Source organism: Anguilla anguilla, chromosome 14 (genome assembly GCF_013347855.1).
Source record: "Anguilla anguilla isolate fAngAng1 chromosome 14, fAngAng1.pri, whole genome shotgun sequence".
NCBI classification, from domain to species: domain Eukaryota; kingdom Metazoa; phylum Chordata; class Actinopteri; order Anguilliformes; family Anguillidae; genus Anguilla; species Anguilla anguilla.
This window is the reverse complement of record NC_049214.1, coordinates 1,005,402-1,031,908: the sequence shown is the minus strand read 5'-3', so window position 1 is coordinate 1,031,908 and position 26,507 is coordinate 1,005,402. Positions and strand designations below refer to the sequence as shown.

Sequence of the window (26,507 nt, the reverse complement as noted above, 5' to 3'; positions counted from 1 at the left end):
TATCTTCTCATACCCATCCAATGACATGCGCACACAAACAATGGAGAGCCTTTACAAACCAACAGTGAGATCCCTCCACTGCTTCATATTGCCTGCTTCTGATTTTTTTTTTTTAAACTGCATTTCAGCGATAAAGCCATTCCTCTATTTAATGGAAAAAAAAGGTAAATGTCCTCAATGCATATACATTTCATTTTTTATTTTAAAAAGACAATAGAAAGACTGCGTATCATTTTAGCCACCAAAACATGAATTTGAAGCCAGCAAAGTGAAGATACCATCTTTCACAAAATGTGTAGATTACAGGGGATATGTAGACCGCAGTCCTCTCTGGCCCTTAGCTTGGCCCTTTGTATGTGACCCGCGCAACACTGGTGTTCAGAGCTAGCCCTGGAAGGCTGCTGGTATGTTTAATTTTTGCTCTTAACCACCAGGATCAACAAATCCTGCTGGATTTCAGCCCTCTGTGACTAAAGCGGGTCCATTTTGAGAAAGGGCATTATTGACACATCATCCTGCTCTCTGGTTGAGAGGTAGAGAGCATGCTGGGTCCATTTTGAGAAAGGGCTTTATTGACACAACATCCTCCTCTCTGGTTGAGGGGTAGAAAGCTTGCGGGATCCATTTTGAGAAAGGGCATTATTGACACAACATCCTCCTCTCTGGTTGATGGGTAGAAAGCTTGCGGGATCCATTTTGAGATAGGGCATTATTGTCACATTATCCTGCTCTCTGGTTGAGGGGTAGAGAGCACGTTGGGTCCATTTTGAGAAAGGGCATTACTGAAACCTTAGCCTGCTCTCTGGTAGCACCAGGCTGTGAGCAAACTGGAATGGGATTCCTCAGTCCTCCCTGCGGCATTCACAAGCAATAAACACGTTCTGCATCACGGACCAGGAAAACCGAGCCACATCAGCCTGTGCAGGTGTGCCTTAGTCGTTATCATAGATGCAATCTGCAAAACAAAAGGAGTAATAAGACATGGCAAGGCACGTTGAATTTCCTGAAATAGTTTCATTGCTTCACTGGGAATTTACAAAAAAGTTGATTCTGTTTTCCTTATGCAAATTCGGAAATAGCAGATAACATTAAAAAGTCTGTCACCAAGGCAACATGCATCTCCATATTTCTTTGTCTTTTGATCTGTTCCATAGAACCTGATCTTCCAGTTCCAGTATTGTGATGCAAAGCACTTTTCTTGTGATTTAAAATAGTATTAAAATAGTCTCCAAGTAACAAAAAAAACTATATATATAGGTTCTGTAACATACCTTCACCAATGTCATCATAAATATCAGCGTCCCTAAGCGAAGAAAAGCATTTGTCATTTTTGAGGTTTGATTAATTTTATGTCTTTTAAAAAAAAGCATACTATTCATGAGTATGCTAAAATATCCTGGCAATTAATATTTATTGCAGTAAAATCCTTCATAGTGTGACATGGGCATTCTTACCCGTACGCGTGTGTGCGTGTTGGGTGCGTGTGTGTGTGTGTATGTGTGTGTGCACCTACTGTGAAAAAGAATTTCCTCCCTGAGGACAAAATAAATTATCTATCTATCTATCTATCTATCTATCTATGTACATGTGCAAGGACACGCGTGTTCATGTTATACATTCTTCAGTACTTACTCAGCTACAATGTGGCTTGTAGAAACATAACCAACTGCAAGGTAAAGAGACAAAATTACAGAAGACTTTAATTTGTAACTGAAACCAGTCTGTATATGAACTGCTGAAAAATAAATAAAAATGTATTCAGCAAAATTAACACATACATATTCTAATAAACATTATACGGCTTATACGGTGCCATGAAAAAGTTCCGTATTTCCTCTATTATTGCACATTTTGTAATACTGAATGGTTTCAGATCTTGAGAAAAATGTAATACTACACAAAGGGCACCCACATAAACACAAAACACATTTAATGAACACCCATATCACCCTTGAGGAAAACAAATTGCTCCCTTACACTTAATTACTGGTTGCACCACCGCTAGCAGCAATAACTGCAACCAGGCACTTCCTAAGATTTGTCTAAAGATTTAAAACAATTCAATGTGTCAAATATGCAATAATAGAGGAAGTCAGGAAGGGGGCAAATATTTTTCCACAGCTCTGTATCTGACAGGACCATTTGACCTAAATTGCTGTTCTAGTAGATGTGTCAGGAAGTCAATGTGTTGTGTCACAGGTCAAGGCTTAAGTTGGCTTCAGTCCCTTCCCCCAATTATTGCCCGAGTTCAGGCTCAGAGTACTGTATGGTTATGAGCAGCCTGGTCAGGCTCATAGTGCTGTAAGGTTATGAGCAGCCTGGTCAGGCTCATAGTGCTGTAAGGTTATGAGCAGCCTGGTCAGGCTCATAGTGCTCTAAGGTTATGAGCAGCCAGGTCAGACTCATAGTGCTGTAAGGTTATGAGCAGCCTGGTCAGGCTCATAGTGCTGTAAGGTTATGAGCAGCCTGGTCAGGCTCATAGTGCTGTATGGTTATGAGCAGCCTGGTCAGGCTCATAGTGCTGTAAGCTTATGAGCAGCCTGGTCAGGCTCATAGCGCTGTAAGGCTATGAGCAGCCTGGTCAGGCTCATAGTGCTGTAAGGTTATGAGCAGCCTGGTCAGGCTCATAGTGCTGTAAGGTTATGAGCAGCCTGGTCAGGCTCATAGTGCTGTAAGGTTATGAGCAGCCTGGTCAACCTGGCCAGTATTGAATGAATGAATGAATGAATTGTAAGGTGAACCTGCTTTGACTCACAGCACCACACCTAGAATGTTCTACAGTTTTAACAGCAGGTTCCTGGCAGGGGTGAGAGCCAGTGTCCCTCAGCAGGTGTGCCCTTATTCAACCATCGCTCATAGACTCACACTTCCCCTCCTCGTTTCGGCCAATCAGCTTGTTATCTGCGGGCTTGACGATGACATCCACGGTCTCCCCCGGCCTCAGGGGCAGGTCTTTGTTTCCCCACTTCTTATTGGTTAGCGGGGAAATGATGGTCACTTGGTAGAGCACCTGGATCTCACCATCAAACTGGAAACAGGAAGTCCAAGTTAGCCATCACAGCTGGCGGAGATCTGAATCAGCACTGTTGAAAATAAGAATGTGATTGGATATTGTGAAATGCTGATAGGTTAATGAGGGCGATGGAGCTCACTTTAAACTTCTTCCTGAACTCTTTCTCCTCCTTCTCAAACTTCTTCTGCTTCTTCGGGTCCTTCTCCTCTGTTTTGGCCTTTGAATGCATCTGCAGAAGACTGGGGAGAAGATTTCAGCCACAGCAAAGAGTCACGTCCAAGGGCGTCAAAAAAAAATCCAGCTATGTTTAGCGTAGGTACAAATTTAACCCCGTGTCCGCTGGGTGAGTCATTCACACTAACCTGCCTAGTGAGGAAATTGCGGTGGGGGCAGCAGGGGCAGCAGGGGCAGCACAGGTTTGGGAATCCACATCGTCGTATATCTCCTCCTCAATCAGGGCCTCAGGCTTCTCTGTGTGAGGACCAGAGATTCGTTTTCCACAGAGTTCTGTCTCTCGCCCGAGCTTGTATTTAGATTTGAAATACTGCCTCAGCTCTGTATTTTATTTACTGTTCCATTACTGGCTCATTCCCCAATTGATGTTTTTATAAGTCGTTTGTCAGCTGTCTTGCTGGGTAACTTTGTGATTTATGTCAGGTCCCTCTTGCAAAAGAGATTTCGATCTCAGTGGGGGTTTCTCTGGTTAAATGAAGGTTGAATACAATAAAGAAATGATTCTCCTGTGAGAAATAACCAGCGTTACCTGAGGACTGGCACGAGGGCAGTAACTGAGAGCCTTACCTGCGCTACCTGCAGGGGTGAACTGAGGAGGCGGGGGCACTCTAAAAAAAAGCAAAGGGGAAGTAAAGAAGTGACACAGCTGGGGGTTTGGCAGGGTTCGGTTAGCCATGCTGAGGTTTTCATTAACTTTCGTCACACAGGGTTAGTGGGAATGAACACATGCATTCAAGACTGACGTTTCCACAGATTGCCCAGATGAAAAAGGATTTCCCCACAAAACCAGCTCGCTCTTCGGTTTCCTGACAGGAAATGATTGTGGCGTAGATTCAGTACAATATTGTTTGTCATAGAGTTCACATCAAGCATAAATTTTAAATATTGCAATGCAGTTGTAATACCGTAAGCTTCTGATCAGACGATAAAGCCAGGAAGAATGAAAGCGTTGGAATAAATTAACGTCGAATTTTGAAAAGCTGATTTACAGAATTTACAGGACGGACTCCACAGATCAAAGACGTCAGAGGCAGAATTTTAAAAGATCTGGATTCATTATTTTTGCTTTAAAATTTTAAATCATGGGCCTGGGTTCAGCTACCATTTGTCCTTAACTTTGACTGAGAATAAAATGCATTTAAAATGCAAACCCAGCCCTGACATTAAAGCCACACCCAGCACTCCCATTAAAACATAATGAAAGTTAAGGGCAAAAGCTGAATCCATACTCTGGTCTCCATCGTTGACAGGATTAGTGAGTTTAATTTGATCAAATTCCTTTGGGAGGAGGTTAAATCAGAATTAATCAGATCAGTGATGGGAGGGATCCAGTTACGAATTAGTGAGTTAATTAGCCTGGAGGATCTTACTAATGTATGAATTACTCATTATTGCTGGTTGGGCTTTTTCTCCAGTCGTCCAAGCTCTTAAACATCTTAAGAAAGCCTTGCAGTTTGGGTGGGGACCGCAGTTCCGTTGCAGTGTCACTTGAGAGAGGTACAGGATGGGGGATAACGGTTAACACCCAGACAGAACAAGGTCATGGAAGGGCACACCCCACACGCCTGTGGGGTACACACATCAACCGGCTGAGAAGTAAATGTCACGTGTGCCGCCTGCACGGACGTCCCGTTCTCACCTCACATTCAGGTCCAGATCCTCCAGGTCGTCATAGATTTCTCCTTGCTCGTCTGGCGGGGGTGGGAGAACCACTGAAACACACAGGAAATGCTGCTGTTACACACAGGAAGTGCTGCAGTATTACACACAGGAAGTGCTGCTGTTACACACAGGAAGTGCTGCTGTTACACACTGGAAGAGCTGCTGTTACACACAAGAAGAGCTGCTGTTACACACAGGAAGAGCTGCTGTTACACACAGGAAGACCTGCTGTTACATACAAGAAGAGCTGCTGTTACACACAGGAAGACCTGCTGTTACATACAAGAAGAGCTGCTGTTACACACAGGAAGACCTGCTGTTACATACAAGAAGAGCTGCTGTTACACACAGGAAGAGCTGCTGTTACACACAAGAAGTGCTGCTGTTACACACAGGAAGTGCTGCAGTATTACACACAGGAAGTGCTGCAGTTTTACACACAGGAAGCGCTGCAGTATTACATACAGAACTGTTACATACAGGAAATGCTGGTAACATAGAATCACATACCCGTGTGCTTAAATAAACACATATAAACACATATAATAGATGATAGATTTACTTGAGCTTGCCAAAAAAGTTTGCAGGCTTACCTCCTGGACCTTTAACACTAAAATAAAATGGAGAAAAGATGGTTTAACATTGATTCGTGTAAATTATTGTAAATTAGACGTCTCACATTGGAAATATGGCAGACGCTCTTATCCAGAGCGACGTACACTTTGTTGTACGTCGCTCTGGATAAGAGCGTCTGCCAAATGCCTGTAATGTAATGTAATGTAATGTACAATATGGATACACCCTTTGTAAATGCATAGCTGAATAGTTAATCTTAGGTTATGTTTACACAGTTAGAAAAAACTCAATATAACATTGTGAAAAATATAATTATTATTTCCCTTGTGATTATTTCCCTTGCAATTTTCCCTCTATGTTAATGAGGTAATATGATGTTATGATGTTATATGATGTTAAGTTGAACATGCCACTATATCCAAAATCTTCTGGTTGCCTCACTTACCTGATGATGTCATCCTGGGCACCGACGTCATCATACACCTCTAAATCCTCCTTTCCTGGAACAGGAAGTGATGCTCCCTGACGCTTTAGAGCATCAAAGTTGATCTCCACAGACTCTGTCTTTACATAGCCAACTACGAGCAATCCAGACACAGGAGATAAGAGTACATTTAGGCAACTGGGCCATACAGCCCATATAGAACACAAGCACATAAGAATATATAATGAGGAGAACAGGCCATTGATCCCATCTAGAACCTAAGAACATAAGAATCCATAATGAGGATAACAGGTCATTCAACCCATCTACACTCATGATTTACCTGCAGTCTGCAGAGTTACCTGCACTGCATCAAGCCAAAGGCCTCTGCCTCTATTACATGACCTGGAAAGCTGCTTCACACATGGACTATTTTTTTGGAAAAAGAAAAACTGATGTCAGTGTAGAATGCACCATCTAACTTCCACATATCCCCCTAGTTCTGCTGACAGAATTCAAAAACCTCAATAAGATCCCCCATTTCAATCTGCAACTTTAATAAATACTCATTTCACTGAGCCTGAATAGATTTAAGTACTTTTTTTAGCCTTTTCTCCTAGCCGAACATGCTGTATCAATAATCAGTTTAGTTGCCCTTCTTTGTACTTTTTCCAGAGTCTTCCTTGTCAGAGATGAAAAATTTAGGTTCGGAAAGTAAAAGTCCTCCCTGATATTTTGTTCTGATAACTTGGATTTGCTAATTAGAGCATTCTCCAGCCAGGAGGCAGAACTAATTAGTGAAATCATCTGGCTGGGTGCATTGGTGGAAGAAGCACAAAAAGTCGGGACTTATACTTTCTGACCCCTGGACTTTCCACCTTTGTTCCTTATAGTGTGGCACCCAGAGCTGTACCATATGATTGGTCGGATAGTACCATATGATTGGTCGGATGAAGCTGTGATGATGAGGGAGAATTTGGGATGGGTGATACTCACAGGAGCCCTCCCTTGTCCTGCCCAGCCAGCGCCCCTCGGGGTTGTCCGAAATGCGGACGATCTCGATGAGATCACCCTGTTTCAGACACAGATCAGTCTTGCTCCCTTTGCAGTCCACCTTGGCCTTGAGCTTGTGGATCACCTCTATCGGTCCAGACAGCTGCACAACAGACAGGGGGATTAATATCTCTGATATCTCTGATTAATATCTGATATCTGATACATTTTTTTGCATGGTTTATATTTCTGTGCTACAGTACCTGCTACCTTACTGTGCTATAAGCCTGACCAGGTTAATCACTTCCTGCGATGGGCATGATAATAAAAAAATTCTCAGGTTCTTTCCCATATGAAAATCTTGAGCAGGAGGTGCTCCAATAGGAGGTGGTGATTTAGGCCAACTCAGCCAATGAATGACAGTACAGTGCTGGCTAAAGCTTGGGACAGCCTATCAGATTGCAGCAAACTAATGACAATCCCAGGCACTGCAACAGCCTTTTTCACTCTGAATGGGGTCAGAGCAGAAAAACCCAGGACCCTGCCTTGATGAAGGCTTTCATCAGATGCAGAAACAGGGGATCTGCTTCTCATCCCCTTGCTACGGGAGTGCCGCAGGGATCTGTACTGGGTCCTCTGCTGTTCTCCTTATACACCAAATCTCTTGGTTCAGTTATTAATTCACATGGCCTCTCCTATCATTGTTATGCAGATGACACGCAACTCTTCTTTTCTCCCCCCCCCCTCGGCCACACAGGTCGATGATAAGATATCTTCCTGCCTGGCTGACATCTCCACCTGGATGGCCAGCCACCATCTGAAGCTCAACCTCAACAAAACTGAGCTGCTCTTCTTCCCATGCAAGACCTCCTTACTACGTGAGCTCTCAATCACGGTTGATGGCACCACAGTGACTGCCTCTCACTCTGCCAAGAGCTTGGGGGTGGTCCTGGATGACCAACTGGACCTCAAGGAGCACATCAAGGCAACATCACGGTCCTGCAGATTCCTTCTGTACAACATCAGAAGGATTCAACCATACCTGACGACTCACTCCACCCAGCTGCTCGTCCAGGCTATGGTGACCTCTCGCCTTGATTGCTGCAACTCTCTCCTTGCAAGCCTGCCAGCTTGTGCCATACAGCCATTACAGATGATTCAGAATGCTGCTGCCCGACTCATCTACAACCTTCTCAAAGTCTCCCACGTCACTCCTCTGCTGCGATCACTCCACTGGCTACCGGTTGCTGCCAGGATCTGGTTCAAAGCCCTGACCCTTGCCTACACTGCAGCCAACAGGACAGCCCCCATCTGCTTGCAGGACATGATTCGATCCTATGTCCCTGCTCGACCACTCCGCTCTGCGGCAGCAAGGCGCCTTGTAACCCCTCCCACCCGACCAAAGGGATCACAGAGCTTCTCCACCCTAGCTCCCCAGTAGTGGAAAGAACTCCCCGTCCCTCTCCGAACCTCCCCCTCACTACCCATCTTCCACCGTGGCCTGAAGACTCATCTCTTCAGACTATACCTAGACTAACCACCACCATGCTGTATATTTCACTCTAAATCCCCCCCCCCCCTTTTTCATGACACTTGTTACATGTTGCCCCATCCCAGCACTTTTTGGTAATTTGTATTTGTCTTAATACTGTAGCTTATTCTTCTCCCTAGTTGGCTTTGCAGAGGTTAGGTCTGAATAGTGTTCACTGTGTGAACTAAACTGTGTTCTTGGCTAGAAATAGCTGTACAAAATAAGTATTGTATCCTACTGAACCTGTGTTTAGTAGTTGTCTATGACCATGAAATGCACTTTTTGTACGTCGCTTTGGATAAAAGCGTCTGCCAAATAAATGTAATGTAATGTAATGTACTGATGTAAAAACTTTTCATAAAACCAGCCCTATCACCCCTGTTCAGCTCACCTTAAATTTCTTTCTGGCCTCCTGCTCTTTCTTCTCTCTCTCTTTTTGTTCTTTCTTCTCCTGCTCAATCCGTTTCTTCTCCTCTTTTTCCCGCTTCTTCTCCTGTTCTTTTGACTCAGCTGCCGACCTGTGACAGAGCAAACGCGTCCAGGATGTGCAGGGATCCCAGTGTAAACCACGTCACTCAGACAGCGCAGGAAGCCAAGCGTGCCAGAAGAAGGTTCCCTGAATCAGTGCCTAAGAGCACTTAGGACAGTACGATGTCTAAGAAGCCAGGCGGTCGGATTTCAAGTCTAACCATCTGGGAGTTTGTGTTGGGAGTAAAATGTATAAAACTAAATATACATCTCAATTTCCAAGAAACACTATTATCTTCCAGAAGTACTTGAGGGAATTTAAAATGTAGGTGAATTGATGTACATTTAAATGTTTTTATTTTTATTTTTATTTTATTTGACTGGCATGACACTGCAGGAAGACTAAACCACCCCTAGGTGGCAGCACCGAGCTGAAAACCTGAGGCGAGGTGAAAGGACAGAGGCTTCATGTTTCCTGACTGAAGCAACAAACAAAACAACTCTCACCATCTCTCCTCAAGATCCTCGTACATCTCCCCATCGCTTTCACTGTCCTGTCACAATAAAAGAGAATATAAGAGACAATAAAACTGTGGGACACTCAGACTAAGACACAGCTATTCATATTACTGAAAAAACAGCAACTGCAGCACTGAAATGAAACTCAAAACTCAAACTTCCTAAATCATACACGTACTGTAAAGTGTTTGTATGTAAGCTATAAAGACAGTGAAGCACTGTTCTTTTATCGGTGCAAAGACTAATGGAAAATGGAGGGGGTGAGGAAATGTAGTAGTAATTCTGTGAATACAAAGCTACTAAAAACTCTTCCTCTTTCCACATGTATTCAGGCTCATTTTATGCAACCCCAGCGTGACCTCACTTGGTCTCATTTGGAATCTGAACGTCTGAAATCATAGAACACGAGGGAACGGCCTGCATTCCTATGCCGGGTCAGCTGTCAGTCAGATGATTGGCGGCTCAGCTTTTGAAGGCCTGAATTCATATCGAATCCACTGGTTGAAACGTGAATGTGTTTGACTGCGTGAGGCGTGACACAGAGCCATGTGGGCGGTGGCCTCGAGCCGCGCCGATGGGTCTGCTCTCCTGGCTGAGCGCCCCGGAGTCCCTTCATTCAGACGAGCTCTCATTTCCTGCGGCTTGCTCACCTCGGCAGTCTGGCTGGGATGACCTGACAGAGAGAGAGAGAGAGAGAGAGAGAGAGAGAGAAACCACAAGCGCCGCTGTGAGTCACCGGTCAGAAAAGATGCTCTCTTTAAAAGGTACTGATTTTACAACGCTCTGGAAGGGGGAAATTGGAAAGTATTAGAAGTACTGTAAAAAGACAGAGTACAGGATCCCTGGGGTTACAGACAAAGATTCCCCTGTACAGGATCCCTGTGTAAATGGGGTTATATACAGAGATTCCCCTGTACGGGATCCCTGTGTAAATGGGGTTATATACAGAGATTCCCCTGTACGGGATCCCTGTGTAAATGGGGTTATATACAGAGATTCCCCTGTACGGGATCCCTGTGTAAATGGGGTTATATACAGGGATTCCCCTGTACGGGATCCCTGTGTAAATGGGGTTATATACAGGGATTCCCCTGTACGGGATCCCTGTGTAAATGGGGTTATATACAGAGATTCCCCTGTACGGGATCCCTGTGTAAATGGGGTTATATACAGAGATTCCCCTGTACGGGATCCCTGTGTAAATGGGGTTATATACAGAGATTCCCCTGTACGGGATCCCTGTGTAAATGGGGTTATATACAGAGATTCCCCTGTACGGGATCCCTGTGTAAATGGGGTTATATACAGAGATTCCCCTGTACGGGATCCCTGTGTAAATGGGGTTATATACAGAGATTCCCCTGTACGGGATCCCTGTGTAAATGGGGTTATATACAGAGATTCCCCTGTACGGGATCCCTGTGTAAATGGGGTTATATACAGAGATTCCCCTGTACGGGATCCCTGTGTAAATGGGGTTATATACAGAGATTCCCCTGTACGGGATCCCTGTGTAAATGGGGTTATATACAGAGATTCCCCTGTACGGGATCCCTGTGTAAATGGGGTTATATACAGGGATTCCCCTGTACGGGATCCCTGTGTAAATGGGGTTATATACAGAGATTCCCCTGTACGGGATCCCTGTGTAAATGGGGTTATATACAGGGATTCCCCTGTACGGGATCCCTGTGTAAATGGGGTTATATACAGGGATTCCCCTGTACAGGATCTCTGTTTAAATGGGGTTAAAGGTTGCAGATTCACCTCCGGGGGGCGGGGGGGGAAGGCTGCTCATCACCCCAACGTCATCGTAGTTTTCATCTGGGTCCGGCTGGATCCTGCAGGTGCACACAGAGGGACAGGACTAAGGGCTGCTCCAAAATTCAATAAAACATTTTCAGTGCCTACACATTAGTTAATATTACCAGATCAATATTTCATTTTTTTTTACAAACCTATGCATATTTTACATTGATTCTGATATAACAATGTAACTGTAATTGAGCAACATTCAAACACTATAATTGCAAGTGGATGCATAAACAAAAAAATAAATCCAAAATATATTTGTCAAATGAAAATATACCCCAAAATGGGAAGAAAATAATAATGGAAAGATAAAATTCTGTATCAATTATGACGCTTATAATAATAAGTGAGCTTTATTTATAATGTAAATTTCCTACACTGGATTCATGGCAATTTCTAATAAAAAATCAAAACAACAAGAGGAAAGCAGCACAGAAGCATTTAAAACAATGAGAGAAATATGGAGGGAGTTGACGCTCACATGGCTGCAGTGGGCCGGGGGGGCAGGCTGGGGGCCGAGGCGGGGGAGGGCAGGGGAGGAGCCACGTGGTTGCTGGGGGGAGGAGGAGGAAGAGGACTCTCCTTCTTCATCCCGAGACCTTTTCATTCACAACATCCACAACAAAGCAGGACATCAGTTTGCAAGCCAATTCAGACAAGACATCAGCCCTTGGACCTGTCTCTTGCATAAGCCTGAGGTGTGTGTGTGTGTGTGTGTGTGTGCGTGTGGGCATGTGTGTGCGTGCGTGTGTGTGTATGTGTGTAATTTTTTAGCGAATTCATGCTCGAGTTGAGAATAGTTATGAGAACAGTCAAATTTGCTGTAGGTAGCTTGTACTAAAGAGTGAAACCTTTCACTTGTATTTTCTTCTCTTTTTAAGAGGAACTTCGCTCTGAAACGAGGGCCTCCGCACAGCAGAAAAAGCAGAAGAGGAACCCGAAGAGGAGAACAGCCTCGGCTGTAATCTCGCACATTTCTCAAGCCTTTGGTCTTCAAACCCAGATCTTTTTAACGGGCCAGTCAGTGCGTGTGTCTGCTGTGTGCCGATAGAAGAGTTAAGATCACAAGAGTCACACAGGGGAAATGTCAGACAGACACACAGACAAGGATGGTTAAAAATGCAGCTGAGCATGCAACCACAGGAACCACTCTCGCCTTGGGGTAGGGTATTGGGGTAAGGAGTGTGTGTGTGTGTGAGTGTGAATGTGAATGTGTGTGAGTGTGCATTTTTGTGAGTGCACGCCTCAAAACTTTGTCACACATTCTCAATGCGAAAACTCACATGAATAAACATTCTTAATGGACTGACATGAATAAACTGCTAACTTTTTTGTGCTCTACTTCTCCATAACTGAGACTGTAGTTTGCTGCTCAGTTCAGACAAACAGCTAATATTGTTTTTTTTTTGGATTATAGGTCACAAGATTTAATCTCAGAGAAGATTATTCATCACATGTGAGTCTTTGCAGGAAAAAAAGCAAAATCAACCAACCCATGTTGAATGTATGAACTCAATATCATCTCGAATGTAAGAACACAATAACACATAATGATTAGAAGAGGCCATTCAGCCCAACCAGACTCATCATTCATCTGCAGTCTACAGAGCAAGCAGCTCTTCATCAAGCTGGATCTGACCCCTCAGAGGGCCTCTGCTTCTACTGCCTGATCTGACAAACTGTCCCCCACATTGGCAATCTCTCTCTGCGTAAGAATGACTAGATATTCATACAGAATTTGCCATTATCAGATGTCCCTACACCATTCTGATGAATTTATTAATAAAAAAAACAGACTACAGTCTGCAGGAGTCGCCCGGTGAGAGCAGGGGAGTGGGGACTCACCGTTGGCCGGGTTCTCGGCCTGCTTCCTGAACTTCTCCAGGTTGACGCTGGGGGGCCTGTTGGGCTTGGCTGGGGGGTTCCCCAGGGCCAGCTTATTGAGCAACGGGTTCCTCTTCGGAGCGGACGGGTTTGCATTCTCCTTCTGGTCCCGCTGCGTCTTCACGAAGCTGGCCCTGGGGGCGAAGGAGGGTTTGGGCCCTGGAGGATCATGGGAGTTGAGGGGCGAGAGTCCGCTCTTCTCCGGTCCCTGGCCGTCGATGCTGTCCTTGTTGAAGAGACTCTTCGCCGCCCGGAAGCTGGAGGCTTTCAGCGGGGAGGGGGCCGGGCCCCCCCCATCCTCCACCTGGGTGCGCATTGCGATCACTGAGCTCTTGGGTTTGGGAGCCAGGGGCATTTTGGGGGCGTTGAGCCCAGCACCTGCCCCCCCATCCTCGCTTTTGGCATCGTCTTTGACCCAGGGGGGTTTGGTCTGGGAGGGGGGTGGTTTGGCTAGGGCGAGGGGTGGCTTGGTGAGGGCGGGGGGCTGTTTGGGCTGGGCGAGGGGCGGTTTTGCCTGGGCGGGGGGTGGTTTGGCCAGGGCAAGGGGGGGTTTGGCCAGGGCAAGGGGGGGTTTGGGGAAGGACTTGCCCTCTGGGGTGCCGCTCAGAGAGGGCTTCTGCACAGGCACTTTGGGGATCAGGGGTTTGGGCTCAGAGTCCCTCGACAGGTCTGGCGGTTTGGGTTTGAAAGCCGGTTGCTTAGCGACAGCGGGCTTCCCTTCGTCCTGGGGGGCTCCGAATTTACCTGCCAGGGGTTTGGGCCGGGGGAACTCACACACCTCCGGGGCACTCGTGGTGGAGGCAGTGCCCTTCAGGAAACTGGGTTTGGGGGTCCCCCCCACACGGACCCCTCCAGAGAGGCTGCTCTCCAGCGCATGCTTCTTCGTCTGTAGCTGGGGTCCTGAGGAAAAGGTGGGGTGCACAGGCACTTTGGGGCGCGCCCCTGGGACCTCCACGGCAGGGGTATCCTCTGAGGAGCCTGTCCCAGTGTTGAAGCGGGCCATGATGGCCTTCACGTTGGCCGGACTGTTCTGGACAAACAGAACCAGAAGGGAGGGGTAAGAAACCCAGTCAGCACTTTTTTGGTCATTTAAAAGCCATCCAGGTGAAAACCTGGCCAGATTTAGCTGAAAAGTGAAAGTATTCTAGCCAAGCAAAACATAGCCAGGCTATATCCGGGTAAAATCTGAGCTATACTGCTGTTAACCTTGTATTTTTATGTCAAAACTATCAACCGAGATTTCCACCCCGCTATACATCTGGATTCTGGCTTTTGCTCCCTGGAAAACTGGAAGAAGAGAAAGAGAAAGAAGGGAGACATAACACTTGAAAGGCATAAAGTGTGAATGTGTGTGCGTGCGTGTGTCTGCATTTGGAAACTAGATCCCACCCACTGTTAGATTAAAATGTATTCTCGTGTTTTATAAACCCTGGTGTTTGTGGCAGAGTTTATCAAACAGCAAAATCTGTCTTGCAAATGACCCCTGAAACTTTCACCACCCCTGAAACTTTCGTCAAATTGTAAGGTCAATTACTAACTTTTATGACATTGAATTAAACTATTAAACCATTAGACTCTACCTGCATGTCCCAGAGTCATCACACACATCTACCTGCGTGTCCCAGAGTCATCAGACACACATAAATGGACTGCATTTATATAGCGCTTTTATCCAAAGCGCTTTACAATTGATGCCTCTCATTCGCCAGAGCAGTTAGGGGTTAGGTGTCTTGCTCAAGGACACTTCGACATGCCCAGGGCGGGGTTTGAACCGGCAACCCTCCAATTGCCAGACAATTGGTCTTACCTCCTGAGCTATGTCGCCCCACCTGTGTGTCCCAGAGTCATCACACACATCTACCTGTGTGTCCCAGAGTAATCACACACATCTACCTGCATGTCCCAGAGTCATCACACACATCTACCTGCATGTCCCAGAGTCATCACACATACGCTTTTGATAATATTCTTTTAGCTAAATTCCAGGGCTCTTCTTACACCCGAACCTCCCGTCCCACCCCCCACCAGACTCACCCGTCTGTTTTTTCGGCTGCTCGTTGTCGGTCCTACCCCCTTACCATCCCGTTTGCTCTTCTGCATGTGAAGAGCATACAGGAAGTGAAACAGTAATATAACAGGCTCGTAACAGGAAGTGGCCCTCTGCACTCACTTTGAAGCCATTGTACTAAAATGGACGCAACCTACTGGATGGGCTGCTTTTCATAAATTACAATAACGGCCGGAGGCATTGCTAGCAACACACAGCGCTGCTGTGAACAGGAAATAAAGGGGACTGGAGGGGAACTTAAAAGCTGAGGAAGCCAGCAGTGTGTCTCCAGGCATCACGCAGCACAGGTGTAAGCAGCGTGACATCACTACAGCAGGAGACCTGTCTCTGAGTCAGCACGTCTCTGCGACTGCAACAAAGAGCTTTTCTACTGGGCGCTAAGAGTACAGCAGAGCACCAGGTACTGTGCCTCTGCTGATTGGCTTGTGCTCTGAATGTCCCCTCAGGTGCAATCCGATTGGCCGATTTCTCTGATATGATATCCCATTAATAAGGGTGAAAACAGAATTCTTGTACACCAGCAGTACTTCTGCATTGCAAAGCTGGAGTCCAGGACCGCTCCAGTGAAAGTGCATACTGGACGAGCTGTATTGCATGGTAGTGTACTGCATGGTACTGTATTGCATGGTAGTGTACTGCACAGTACTGTATTGCATGGTAGTGTACTGCATGGTACTGTATTGCATGGTAGTGTACTGCATGGTACTGTATTGCATGGTACTGTACTGCGTGGTAGTGTACTGCATGGTAGTGTACTGCATGGTACTGTATTGCATGGTAGTGTACTGCATGGTAGTGTACTGCACGGTAGTGTATTGCATGGTAGTGTACTGCATGGTACTGTATTGCATGGTAGTTTACTGCATGGTAGTGTATTGCATGGTAGTGTACTGCACGGTAGTGTATTGCATGGTAGTGTACTGCACGGTAGTGTATTGCATGGTAGTGTACTGCATGGTACTGTACTGCATGGTAGTGTATTGCATGGTAGTGTACTGCATGGTACTGTACTGCATGGTAGTGTACTGCACGGTAGTGTATTGCATGGTAGTGTACTGCATGGTAGTGTACTGCATGGTACTGTACTGCATGGTAGTGTACTGCATGGTACTGTACTGCATGGTAGTGTATTGCATGGTAGTGTACTGCATGGTACTGTATTGCATGGTAGTGTACTGCACGGTAGTGTATTGCATGGTAGTGTACTGCATGGTAGTGTATTGCATGGTAGTGTACTGCATGGTAGTGTACTGCATGGTACTGTATTGCATGGTACTGTACTGCGTGGTAGTGTACTGCATGGTAGTGTACTGCATGGTACTGTATTGCATGGTACTGTATTGCATGGTAGTGTACTGCATGGTACTGTATTGCATGGTAGTGTACTGCATGGTACTGTATTGCATGGTAGTGTACTGCATGGTACTGTATTGCATGGTAGTGTACTGCATGGTACTGTACTGCATGGTAGTGTACTGCATGGTAGTGTACTTCATGGTACTGTATTGCATGGTACTGTATTGCATGGTACTGTATTGCATGGTACTGTACTGCATGGTAGTGTACTGCATGGTAGTGTACTGCATGGTAGTGTACTTCATGGTACTGTATTGCATGGTACTGTATTGCATGGTAGTGTACTGCATGGTACTGTATTGCATGGTAGTGTACTGCATGGTACTGTATTGCATGGTAGTGTACTGCATGGTACTGTATTGCATGGTAGTGTACTGCATGGTAGTGTATTGCATGGTAGTGTACTGCACGGTAGTGTATTGCATGGTAGTGTACTGCATGGTACTGTACTGCATGGTAGTGTACTGCATGGTAGTGTATTGCATGGTAGTGTACTGCATGGTACTGTATTGCATGGTAGTGTACTGCATGGTAGTGTACTGAATGGTACTGTATTGCATGGTAGTGTACTGCATGGTACTGTACTGCATGGTAGTGTACTGCATGGTAGTGTACTGCATGGTAGTGTACTTCATGGTACTGTATTGCATGGTACTGTATTGCATGGTACTGTACTGCATGGTAGTGTACTGCATGGTAGTGTACTGCATGGTAGTGTACTTCATGGTACTGTATTGCATGGTACTGTATTGCATGGTAGTGTACTGCATGGTACTGTATTGCATGGTAGTGTACTGCATGGTACTGTACTGTACACACACTTTTAAAAATAATTTCCTGCTTCCTATTTCTGTGAAAACATAAGTGAAGCTTCCCCTCTGACTCTTCTGTCATCATGCAGCCTGAGAAACGGGAGAAATATCAAGAGAGTCACTGAAATCTCAGAGTCCTACGTCATGGGGCACATACTACTGCCAGCAGGGGCGACAGTATTTCTGGATTTGGATCAATGGCAGAACTGCCCTCCAGTAGCAGAACTCCCCCCTATCAGCAGAACTTCCCTCCATCAGCAGAACTGCCCCTCAACAGCAGAACTGCCCCCTATCAGCAGAACTGCCCCCTATCAGTAGAACTGCACCCCAACAGCAGAACTGACCCTTATCAGCAGAACTGCCCCCAACAGCAGAACTGCCCCCTGTCAGCAGAACAGCCCCCCAACAGCAGAACTGCCCCCATCAGCAGAACTTCCCCCATCAGCAGAACTGCCCCCTATCAGCAGAACTGTCCCCCAACAGCAGAACTGCCCTCTATCAGCAGAACTGCCCCCCAACAGCAGAACTTTCCCCCATCAGCAGAACTGCCCCCTATCAGCAGAACAGCCCCCCAACAGCAGAACAGCCCCCTATCAGCAGAACTGCCCCAACAGCAGAACTGCCCCTCAACAGCAGAATTTCCCTGCATCAGCAGAACTGCCCCCCAACAGCAGAACTGCCCCTCAACAGCAGAACTTCCCCCTATCAGCAGAACTACCCCTCAACAGCAGAACTTCCCTGCATCAGCAGAACTGCCCTCCAGCAGCTCAGCCCACCAATAGTAGTCTGTGATGTCAACAGGCTGGTTTGTGACAGTAGGAGTGGCCTACAATCATCACAGGACTCATAAAGAGTAGCAATCACACAACCAATGAGTGTAGGGTGAGCCGAAGACAACACCGAAGCATCCACTTTCCCCACAAACACCTTTAATGCCTTTAACGGCAATGGATTTCACGTTTTAATGACAAACAGACGAGCAGCGATGAAGATGAAATGCAGGAGGGGCGCGTTGTGATAAAGTCACATTATTCATGAACTTTAAACTGCCACTCGCTGCTCATCATGTGGTCAGTTGCTTAACAAAAAAAAACCAACTGTCGTTTCTCTGGTCAAACATTCAAAAGACGAGAAACTTGATGCCTTGATAGCAGAGTCTGCGGACCAAGCTTCCGCAGCTGCGAGAGTTTTTGACTTCTGTTGACCCTCTTCGTTGTTGTTGCTGTTGATAGCCGTGTTACCTGGCAACAAATTAACATTTTCAAACAATGCGGCCGTCGAGGATGAGGCTGAATAGGTGTGTGTCTAAAGATGACTGATGTAAGTCAGAGAGCAGATTCTCTGGGAACCCTGAAGAGATTTATATCGTGATTCTGAAGAGGGGAGTCTTCATCAGTCAGTCTGAGAGAGAAGCATGGCACTGAAGAGCTCAACGCTGTGAGGAGAAAGACAGAGCTGGTTTTAAACACACTTCCTGAGGGAGAACCCTTCTGTAGAGAGCAGCGGTGTGCGGTTGCCAGTGTGGAACAGAGGAGGAAAGTCCAGGAGTCAGACAGTAAAAGTCCTGCCATGGGTTTCTTCCACCCATGAACTCAGCCAGCTGATTTCACTAATTAGTTCTGCCTCCTGGCTGGGGAACTGTGCTAAAATCACCACCGTCTGGAATCCATTTTAATGTAAATCAGACTGTTAAAAGCGTTGGGATCTTTACCACTACGACTGGTATTCTTCCCCAAAAACGTATATATGTATGATCAAAACATAAGGTTTTCCTTCCACAATACAACAAGCCTGATCAGAAGGCTTTGGATATCTGATGATTTTCCGGCTACAGTGGCATTTAGTCTCAGTTCAGCCGTTCCCCCCCGACGGGCCGGTGTGTGCCACCTCTCACTGGCACCGAAACCAGCGGCAGGGGTCACCCGCGCCAGAGTTCACGCGCCGAAATGCAGAAGTGTCGCCGTGGAAACACGGTGGGCGGGATTTCAGGCTCATTCAGGCTCCGCGGCTTTGTGTTTCACATCATTTAATCACGACGATCAGACACACACAGAAAAACAAACTGCATCTGAAATGTGTCCAGCTGAACGGCCTCTGTGTGTCTGCGACAGAACTGCACCTGCGTGTGTCCAGTAGAACAGGTGTGTGCCTGGCCTGTGTGTGTCCAGCTGAACAGGTGTGTGCCTGGCCTGTGTGTGTCCAGCTGAACAGGTGTGTGCCTGGCCTGTGTGTGTCCAGCTGAACAGGTGAGTGCCTGGCAGTACGCCCCGCCCACACACACACAGTGATTCCGGGCATCTGGCCCGGGACCGGCAGCCACCAGGAAGTACAGATACGGGGGAAAGATAAGCAGCCTTTGGCTGTGGAGCCTGACTATGGGACCGTCTGAGGAGAGGGAGAGGGAACAGAGGAGAAACAGAGGGACAGAAAAAAATAAAAAATAAATACTGAGCGCAGTTTGTGCTGCTTACAGTAATAACCTTTTGAGGGGCAGATGCTCAAAGAGAGAAATTGGCGCAACTAACCTAGAAAAACTGCTTTGCTATGCCCAGTTACTGCACAGACCATGTGCTACCAGAATTAATAATGACAGCAACAATTATACATATGATCAAATCAAAGGGGGACCTGGGGCGTCTTAGGCAGAAGCACCCCTGCGCCCCCCCCCCCCGCCCACGCATGTGCCTGTCCCAGTATAATGTGTGAAAAAAGCACTCTGTGTCATGTTAACAACTGAGCCCGGCCCACACAGCTTAGACAAGTGCAACATGACACTTATTTCACTGTGAAACCGGACGTTTCTGCCCTCAGACCAGCCGCCATGAGACAGAGAGCGAGGACCCGAGCTGGGCTGCACTTTCCCAGCAGCATCTGACTGCACGTTAGGCTCCGCCCCCTTCTCTGCTGTCTGAGCCCGGTCCCTTTTTAAGGCCGAAAGCAGGTCAGGCAGCGGGGCGTGTGGTGCAGCCCACGGGGCAGCGGACACACAGGAAGCGCTGGGTCCCTTCACCCAGCTCGGTCAGGGGTTCAATTCCACTGCCATGGCAACCCCTGAGCTCTGCTTCCTTCTCTATCTGTACTCCACTCTGCTTTCTTCCTGTCTGAGTAAAGCAAACTCAAAAACAGACAACTAGCAAAACAAAAATGAAAGACTATTAAAAAAATAAATAAAAAGAAAACCTTTTTTTTAATAAGGGTGAAATTTTCAGTGTGCAATTGCTACTCATTGTCATGCGTAAACATCTGAGCCAACACCCCTGGTGTGAATTCGCACCCCAGTAACGTGACGTGTGATACATCTTTTTTTACCCACAGCATGTACAGTATTAGGGAACCTTTGCCACAGCGGAGCACTGTGGCCAAGCAAACCTTTCACAGTTTTGTCATGATGCCATTTTCTTATTTAAATCTTATAACAATGACCACTGATACATTAAGTGTTTACATAAACATGCACAATCTAAACCCACATCTGGAGCATATTTCACTCTTCGACCGAAAAGGAGAATAAAGAACTGCCGAAGGCATTTGGACAGGAGTTCTTATGTAAAGGAGAGGTGCGTTCGGCCTTCTCACTGCCTTGTGCACTCCCAGTTACTGTAATTCTCGGCTACTGTAATTCCCGGTTAGTGTAATTCCCTGGCTAGTGTAATTCCCGGCCAATCATATACTGTCACTGAGCCAATCACAGCTGTTGAGCCAGCCATGTACAGTCACTGAGCCAATCACAAGCTCAGTCACTCAGCCAATCACAGCTGTTGACCCAGCCATGTACAGTCACTCAGCCAATCACAGCTGTTGAGCCAGCCATGTACAGTCACTCAACCAATCACAGCTGTCGAGCCAGCCATGTACAGTCACTCAGCCAATCACAGCTGTTGAGCCAGCCACGTACAGTCACTCAGCCAATCACAAAAATCCAGCTTCTGAGAGCTTGGTCACTATGTCTTTAGAGCTCCACACTGCATTTGTGTGGATTTAATACAGACCCACAGATTCAAAGCCAGCTCACAAACAAAGAGTGATACTGTTCACTAACAGGCTGTTTGACTAACCACTACTGTGTTGGACTTTACATGGTAACATGTCCAGGGTTAATTCAACTGTTAATAGATAACATTTGGTATCACATTCCAGAGTGGGAACAAATGTTATTTGTTAAGAGTTGAATTAACGCTGGACATTTTACTGTGTACAATCAGCCAATGAGCATCCAGGATCAAAACCTGTTTTATAATATGTACAGTATAATGTGTTCTATCATACATATACTGTGTTCTCCACAATTTGCTGTCACACCTGAGCTGAACAGTGTTCTGTAATCCCCTTTCTCCTCAAAAGGAACAGCATCGAACGATAAAAAGGATCAAGATTCCCTGAAAAAAGGGAAATTCTTTTATTCACGAGGGTGACTGTGAGTTTTTCCTCTTTTTTTGTGGTCAGCGTGTCTGCCCTCTCTGTACAGTCTTATGCAAAGCAGAATCACCTTCCCTCTTTAAAACTGCCACACCATGTTACTGCATAAGATCTCAATGTGTCCGCGCTGAACATTACCGTAGTTTTATGATATGCCTCATCGGTTCCGGTCATATTTACACAGTATGTATTTTATTGTGTTTGTTACCATCATAAATCTGAAAGGCTACACCCTAGATTCGGTCCCTTAAGCCTGAATAACAGATTGGCAAGCGTTTGTTACACTCGGTATAATGATCAGTATAGCTGCAGTTGAACCGAAGCTTTATTGACAGCTAAGAGAGGAAAGATCATGGAAACTGACTCTCATGATTTTCTAACAGCAGTGCAGCTCGACTGAATCCAGGGATGGGGTGTCACATGACGCCCAGTAGGAATGTATCTGTTTGAATGCTGGAAGGTTGGCCAATAAAACAAGCCTTCTGAACAGCCGCCACACAGGAAGGCCTGCTGACCAAGCACTGGCACATCAGCTCAAAAAATCACATAGACTGTGTGACTGTTACCCTCACACACACACACACACAGCTCACACACAGGACTGTGTGACTGTTACCCTCACACACAGCTCACACACAGGACTGAGTGACTGTTACCCTCACACACACACACACACACAGCTCACACACAGGACTGTGTGACTGTTACCCTCACACACACACAGCTCACACACAGGACTGAGTGACTGTTATCTGCACACACAGACACACACACACACACAGGACTGTGTGACTGTTACCCGCACACACACACACACACACACACACACAGGACTGAGTGACTGTTACCCTCACACACACACACACACACAGCTCACACACAGGACTGTGTGACTGTTACCCTCACACACACACAGCTCACACACAGGACTGAGTGACTGTTATCTGCACACACAGACACACACACACACACAGGACTGTGTGACTGTTACCCGCACACACACACACACACACACACACACAGGACTGTGTGACTGTTACCCGCACACACACAGCTCACACACAGGACTGTGTGACTGTTACCCGCACACACACACACACACACAGCTCACACACAGGACTGTGTGACTGTTACCTGCACACACACAGCTCACACACAGGACTGAGTGACTGTTACCCGCACACACATAGCTCACACACAGGACTGTGTGACTGTTACCCGCACACACACACACACACACACAGGACTGAGTGACTGTTACCTGCACACACACAGCTCATACACAGGACTGAGTCGTGTGTGTGGGTTATCAGTCAGGTAGAGCGAGAGGATTTTTCACATGTGACTATGAAACATATTCTAATTGGGGTGGCAGGTATGCCATCCCACCAAGTTACACCTTGGCGGTGGCATGCCCCATACCTATACAGAACAGTTTGGCACTTTTCAGGGTTCTCCACAGAAATATCCACAACAGCCACAGACACTCAGCCCTTAAAAACATTAAATTCTGTACATTCTGACCCCATTTCAACAGACAGATTTCATAAAAAACTTCACATGTCCACACAATAAAGCCCCAAACTAAGGGGGTTTTACGTTTTTGCCTTCTTCTTCTTCTTCTCATTTTTATTTTTCCTGCCGCCTAACAACATGTCTCCCCATTGGACATTTTACCGACACCTGCCAAATCTTCACCTACACGACCCAATCAAAAACTCACATACACACATTTCCAGTTTAAACAACTAGTCTGCCTGTGGCCTAGTGGGCAAGGTTTCAGTCTTGGGAACTTGGGATCCTAGGTTCAAGCCCAGCTAGGAACACGTTTCTTTAACCTGCTTTTACCCTCACTAATAATTCTCTACTACTTCTCAATTATTGCTTTTGCAGACATATCTACCTGCCGTTCACCGAACGTATACACTGCATTATGACGTACCGTCTGCACGTTCAGTTATTAACTGGCTACAATATTGCAAAGCCATATGGATTCAACGGGAGCTCTGCTGTGCTTACTGGCCTGTGTTCTTCTTTAAAACCATGGACAGGTTTGCTAATGATATTTCACGCATTGCATAGCTATGTCATGGTGCTGCACTAACAAAGTCACAGACTGGTAAACCTCCGGTTGAAGGATTGAATCCCACCTCGCCCTCAGGCAGATCATTTCCTCTTTTACACTAACGTTTTCTTACGCTTATATTTGCTTTACCAAAACTCACTCACGGCCACCCATATGCATTTCATAACGGCAAATGTATTGCTTTTATTAAAAAGTTACACCAGTTCACCACTGTGCCATTTCTACTAACTATATTTCTTCACTTGGCTACCGTACAAAACCTTATCAGCAAACGTCACGTTTCTACATTCATGTTACCTCGCCCTGTTCTCTATCTAGCCACATACAAACAATTACTACGTATGTACGTTCTGCAACTCCCCATTAAAACATTACATTTAAAATCATGACTCACTCATAATTATAACTACTACTACTGAATATGAAGAAAGCACATCAGTACATTAGATTTCACACGTTACTTAACCCTCCACTTTAATGACTAACGCTTTACACCGACTGTTACATATACCGTTCGATAAGGAAACTAAGCTCGCACATGGTGACTTAATTTAGGCTACTTCGCACTATAGTCTGTGATCATGTCAACCTTCACCTACATGCCCATTCTGCTAAAAACAGATTGTTTCAACTATGCAATTTCATAATTTCTTCTAATTTCTCTCACACTGTTGTTATTTTCTCATATGCAAAGCCTGCTGGGACATATGCGTCTGCTCCTATTCTCCACTATCAAGTTTTCCGATTCTAGCTTAGCAAAACAGTGAAGAGGATTCCTACCTGCAGATAAGCCTATCAAAATGCCGTATAAACCTTACAAACACTAAAAGTGCATCTCCACAAAATAACAGACAACGGAGCAGGACAGAAGGGTACACAAGTTGCGACCTAGGCAGCTCTAATTCTACGGGCTTGCTGATTCTTTTGTCAATCAAGGCTCGTTGGATGGCCGTCAAATCCGTGAGTACATACACTGGCCATATTTCACCTGCATTTCTGATGCGTTTACACTTACATTACAGGCATTTAGCAGATGCTCTTATCCAGAGCGACTTACACAACTTTTTACACAGCATTTTACATTGTATCCATTTATACAGCTGGATATATACTGAAGCAATGCAGGTTAAGTACCTTGCTCAAGGGTACAACGGCAGTGTCCTTACCCGGGAATCGAACCTGCGACCTTTTGGTTACAAGCCCAGTTCCTTACCCACTGTGCTACACTCCGTCCTTACGCCACCGCCCCCTTTGTCACAGCCACTGTTTTACATGTATAGCAAACCGAAACTGCTAAATGGTACACGCTCATCAGACTGTACGAATTCACAAAGGATAGCCATAATCCACAACCGTTTCTAACAGGGTCACTTCGCATTTCTCACTCTCATAATAAAACGCTTTGCAAAAAGAAATGATATCTCATAAAAAACACGTTTTCAGCGAACACAAAAATGCCAAGTTACTCACACATACAAGACATACACCGTCTATAACTCATTCATTCAGACTGCCAAAATCCTGCCATTTAAAGTAGGCCCCTATTGATATCAAAGTGACTTGAAAGAATTGAGGAAATATTGGGTAGCATTGCTTTGGAATACATCTTTTTTAATTTCGGTGAGGCAAGATCGCCTATATTGTTTGTAGTACCGTAACTTGGCATCATTTTGATATCAATACTTTAAATGGTAGGCCTGGATTTTGGCAGTCTGAATGAATGAGTTATAGACGGTGTATGTCTTGTATGTGTGAGTAACTTGGCATTTTTGTAAGCTGAAAACGTGTTTTTTATGAGATGGACATATATAGTATATACACACGAAGAGGCCTTACAGAAAAAGAACAGAACTTGCACACTAAAAAAAGAGGAACTATGTGTTTTCATCAGGGGAAAAACACTCTGACACATGCTGTCTTGCACAATCAAAGCTTGCTGCATTTTAGCATAGCTGAGGTTAGCGAGGTTCAGCTGGAAAGCCCAAAGACGCACGACATTGCAGCTGTTAAGCATTAACAGCAAAAGGGAAGCTATCTCTGCCATGTCGCATTTATCCAACAAAATAAACATTTAAACAGGCCAGCTAACATAGTCCAAAGAAATGCGAAGGTCAAATACACAGTGGCTAATATAAAGCTTTCTAAACTGTCATCCTTCTGGCTCGACATCGCTGGCTGTTAAACAGTTACCCTCTTACTATGAGGTCCTAATCCATCAGACCCAATGCATTTTCTCATCTCACAAATTAGTATGTGCTTCTGCCCCAGTCTCTTATTTCCCTCCACATGACAGACTGGAAAGCTTTACTACTACATGCATAAATTAAAGACTGACGGGCAGGTTGATTTGAATGAGACGGACGCTCCAGAGGACAATGAAAACAGTCAGACACACCTGAGCTACAGGTGAACAGGCGAGCGTGCGTAAGCAGGCGATGGTGGGCGATGGCGGGGAAGGTACTCACCATGGCGTGGGGAGTGGTGAACACCCTGGGGATCAGGATGCAGGTCTCGCAGTGAAGAGAGTCTGTCTGTGTGTGTGTGTGTGCGTGCGTGGGTGTGTCTGAGGGAGGAGAGTGTGTGAGTGTGTGTGTGCGCGCGTGTGTGTCTGAGGGAGGAGAGAGTGTGTGTGTGTGTGTGTGTGTGTGCCTGT

General features: G+C 45.9%; 1 protein-coding gene across 4 annotated transcripts; it reads right to left on the bottom strand.

The window, feature by feature from the left end:
• Positions 1-184: 184 nt before the first annotated feature.
• Positions 185-26,507, bottom strand: fybb (FYN binding protein b). Of its 4 annotated transcripts, none has more exons than XM_035391434.1 (19): positions 26,320-26,507; positions 13,078-14,141; positions 11,714-11,831; positions 11,188-11,261; positions 10,071-10,093; positions 9,409-9,455; positions 8,825-8,951; positions 6,906-7,065; positions 5,931-6,063; positions 5,503-5,519; positions 4,887-4,959; positions 4,633-4,734; positions 3,815-3,855; positions 3,376-3,484; positions 3,153-3,252; positions 2,866-3,028; positions 1,633-1,666; positions 1,272-1,303; positions 185-955 (listed from the first exon to the last, which is right to left on the bottom strand). In XM_035391434.1, exons 2-19 carry the CDS (start codon positions 14,117-14,119, stop codon positions 933-935), a joined length of 2,418 nt encoding a protein of 805 aa, XP_035247325.1. In that variant the 5' UTR covers positions 14,120-14,141; positions 26,320-26,507; the 3' UTR covers positions 185-932. The 4 variants fall into 4 exon arrangements, with proteins under 4 accessions (XP_035247325.1, XP_035247324.1, XP_035247326.1 ...); XM_035391433.1 differs by having other exon boundaries at positions 13,078-14,146; positions 26,320-26,506; XM_035391435.1 differs by lacking the exon at positions 26,320-26,507 and adding an exon at positions 15,151-15,237.

Coding starts and splice junctions, on each gene's coding strand:
- fybb (XM_035391433.1), bottom strand. Junction 9,456..10,070: donor ATCCCAGCCAGACTGCCGAG/GTGAGCAAGCCG, acceptor TTATTGTGACAG/GACAGTGAAAGCGATGGGGA. Junction 3,485..3,814: donor CACCCCTGCAGGTAGCGCAG/GTAAGGCTCTCA, acceptor GTCCTCACACAG/AGAAGCCTGAGGCCCTGATT.